Source organism: Sinocyclocheilus anshuiensis, unplaced genomic scaffold (assembly GCF_001515605.1).
Source record: "Sinocyclocheilus anshuiensis isolate Anshui unplaced genomic scaffold, SAMN03320099.WGS_v1.1 scaffold641, whole genome shotgun sequence".
Classification (NCBI taxonomy): domain Eukaryota; kingdom Metazoa; phylum Chordata; class Actinopteri; order Cypriniformes; family Cyprinidae; genus Sinocyclocheilus; species Sinocyclocheilus anshuiensis.
Window position 1 is genome coordinate 92,315 of NW_015536503.1, and position 3,668 is coordinate 95,982.

At 35.0% G+C, this 3,668-nt stretch overlaps 1 protein-coding gene across 8 annotated transcripts in view; it reads left to right on the forward strand.

Moving 5' to 3' along the window:
• The window catches only part of LOC107690381 (ATP-binding cassette sub-family C member 9-like), a 35,798-nt gene that overhangs the window by 14,706 nt on the left and 17,424 nt on the right, over positions 1–3,668 (forward strand). For all 8 annotated transcript variants that reach the window (XM_016488705.1, XM_016488694.1, XM_016488728.1 and 5 more), the window contains 2 exons: positions 889–961; positions 1,866–1,971. In XM_016488705.1, coding sequence (XP_016344191.1) covers positions 889–961; positions 1,866–1,971 — 179 coding nt within the window. The remainder of the gene's footprint in view (positions 1–888; positions 962–1,865; positions 1,972–3,668) is intronic.

The following is a 3,668-nucleotide window of genomic DNA, read 5'->3' on the forward strand; positions in this document are numbered from 1 at the left end:
ACCTCTGTCTCTCGGTCCCCCGAGGGTCCACTTCCTTCGCCATCCCTCTATACTAGGGATGGGAATTGTAAATAATTGAATGATCCTGGTTGTGATTCTGATTCTGCTTAATGATTCACATACCTCAATGATTCCATTAATGATATTTTTTTATAACTTTGAAGCACAAAGAATGTAGTATGGACTGGAAAACACAATAATAACTACAATAGTAACTAAATAATAAAATAAAATTAAATATTCACATTTCAAAGCTGATTGATGATGTTTATGCATGGCGTCTGTCATGACAACTTCTAAGTCTAAAGTTGTTCTGATGCATATATTGCAAAAACCATTCCGATTTTGGAATCATTTGGTTAATGGTTATGGAATCATTTAGTTCCATTATTATTTTTTGTTAAAAATGCAACTAGTTCTGGAAGACAAAAGTCTCTTATCTAATGAGTCTAGTGGCTGAACACATAAACACACACGTCCTCATGGACTCTCCCACAGTGACATCCGCTCACTTTGTTATGATATGGCCTAAACTACTCTGACATTTACACTCCTTCACTTTAGTCATTCACAACCATTACTGCCATTTTACCCTCTTTCCCTGCTCTCTTGTTCTCACAGATGATTTTGATTGTTTAGCGTTCTCCCTTTTCCCAGTATTCAGTTCTGGCCTACTGTACTGCTCTGATGGATGGGAGTGTTATCATTATTGTAAATAAACATTTGGAAAATAGAATTCAGAACACATCCGGAAGATTTAAGCGTGGCAGAAGCAGCTTGTATGGACAGATGAAACGATCATATCACGTGCATTCTGCTTTATGCTGGTTTGTTTCCATCATTCTAAACCCCTTGGTTTTTGTTTGTATTGGTGAATGTCTCATTCAGGTGAATGATGGCTTCTTCACATGGGGAAGCAACTTGTCGACGCTGTCGGACATCAACATCCGAATCCCTACAGGTACACACTGCTTACTAGTAATTAACTCTCAGATGATCAAAGACTTGTCTTATTCATTCATGCATTCATGCATTCATTCATTCATTCATTCGTTTTTTTTGTTTAATACTCTTGATATCAAGAGTGCTTGTTATTTATTTATAATAAATCATCTGTAATAAATAAATAAATAACCTTATATACTAAGAGTTTTTTTTATTTATAGACAATCTGCAAATAAGATATATAATTAATCTTAGATATCTTAGAACGTTCTTGTTATTTATTTATTTAATATTAAATATAATAAATAAATACCCTTGATATCAAGAGTGCTAGTTATTTATTTATAGTAAATAATCTGTAACTATAATACATATCCTAATATACTAAGAGGTTTTTATTCATTTATTTAGATAATCTGTATAATAAATAAATAATTTAAGATATCAAGAGTTCTTGTTCATTTATTTAAAAGCAATCAGACTTAAAGTTTTTTTTTCATACTTAGTTGAAAGTTTAATCATTTGCTTATTTATCTACAATACATATCATTAAAGACCACAATGTTATACAAATGCACCAGAATTACCCAAAATGGCAAATTTTTATTGGCCGGTTGATGTTGACAAGACAGTGCCGTGCACCAAAAAAAATAAATAAATAAATAAGCTGAAAATATGAATTCTTAATAGCTATTGTCTTGGTTTAGGTTTACTGTTCTGGTTTAGTGGTTTGACAGCCTCATTAAATTAGTAAGCTGAACACTAACTAGCTGTTGCCAACTAAAGGGATTGGCAAAACTGCTGCCTGCTGTAGTCTTTCCCCTGTTCTGCTGACAGTGAACATCAATAAAACCTGTCCATAGGGGCAAAACCTGTTCATATAAAATTATGATTAACCTTCACCTGGTTTCCCTCTTCAGGTCAGCTGACCATGATTGTGGGCCAGGTGGGTTGTGGTAAATCATCCCTGTTACTGGCCATGCTGGGGGAGATGCAGACAATCAGTGGGAAAGTCTACTGGAGCAAGTGAGAATTGACATTTGCCTACATACTATATTTTGATGTTGATGAACATTTATGGAGCTTGTGATTTGCATTAAAACTCAAAGGGACCAAAACTCCCCCTGTAGTCGCTTGACCTCTAAAGCAGTTCAGTGTTTGCGTTGATGTAGCAGAAAACTGGGGAGTACATCTGCATGCCAGATCCATCAGATGCTAATCAAAGTCTTCATCTGAACAAACACACATGCACATAAATAGCCCACTGTCCACTGCATCCGCTATTATTATGATGTATGTACCACTGTGTGCATACATAGTCTGTGTGTGAGGGCCGTCTTACTCCTTGTGTGTGTGTGTGTGTGTGTGTGTGTGTGTGTGTGTGTGTTTGTGTGTGTCTTACTCCATTTGTGTGTGTGTTTGTGTGTGTCTTACTCCATTCATTACTCATTACACTGCTCTCTGCTTTCTTCTCTCTTTTTCTCCCACATGTCATTCTGTTGTCCATTATCAGCACACAAGGGAAATGCTTTTCTTTCTGTGAAACCCTCCATTTCCATGCTGGAGATGGTCTCTGATTAGCATTTGTACGCAAAGCCAAGCAGATGTACATGGTTTCTATAATCCATCGATTATAGAAAGTCCAAGTCCTTCAAATGTATATACAGTGGCTCCAAAATACTGTTTACTTGAGTCACATTTAAAAATGTTAACTGCATTAGATAACATACTAAACCATCTAAATGGTTTGTCATTTGTTGTCTTTTTTCAAAAAAAGTTTTTTTTTGGTCCAAATATAATTTTTGTTGGATAAAATAGATGGTACTAGTGCAGTGGTTTTCAATCAAGAGGCTAGAACCGTTTGGGGGCCACATGATGACTTCAGTTTATTAAAAAAAAATTTTTAATCTAAGTTTTAAATAAAATGCTAAAACACATACAAAAAAATCAGGATGTAAACTTAAATCTGTTATTTACTCACCCTTATGTTGTTCCATAATTTTTTTTACATTTCTTTCTTCTGGGGAACACAAAATATGATACATTTGTAAATAAAACAAAGATTATCATAGTATGTTTCACACAAAAAAAAGTCTCTCTACTTTTCTAAATTTCACATAGCAATTTCTAAGTGAAAAATGTTTCAAATTAAATCCTATATCAAATTTTTTCATTGTATTTCACTAAAAATGTTTAGTGTTTTCTGTGCATGCAATGAAAGTGGGCCCAGTGTAGCTTTGGTGTAATGTCATTGTATGGACAAAAACCATTGAGTGTCCAAATACTTTTCGGGGCCACTGTAATTAGTTCATATTTGCATTCAGTTCACATTAATAAGGACGAAAACTAATTTAAGACAGTTTGCAATATTGAGTTGAACTGTGTTTTGATACAAGTCATAAATTCAGTCTCAGTTTCTCAGGCACTACTGTCTTTGCGAACAGTGCAATGAATGTTGGTCTGCGTTTTCCAGTGTCAAGTTCTCTAATGACAATGACATTACTCTCCAGCTAAAATGTAATGCTAATTATATATCACTAAACCAGTTTCTGGAGAGCATGAATAGCTCAAACTATCACTCTTCACCTCATGAGGAGAGTATGTCATTGTTCTTACAGAACGGCAAGCATCCTGATGCACTCACTAACTCTGGTCACGTGTGTGTGTGTGTGTGTGTGTGTGTGTGTGTGTGTGTGTGTGTGTGTGTGTGTGTCTGTGTGCTC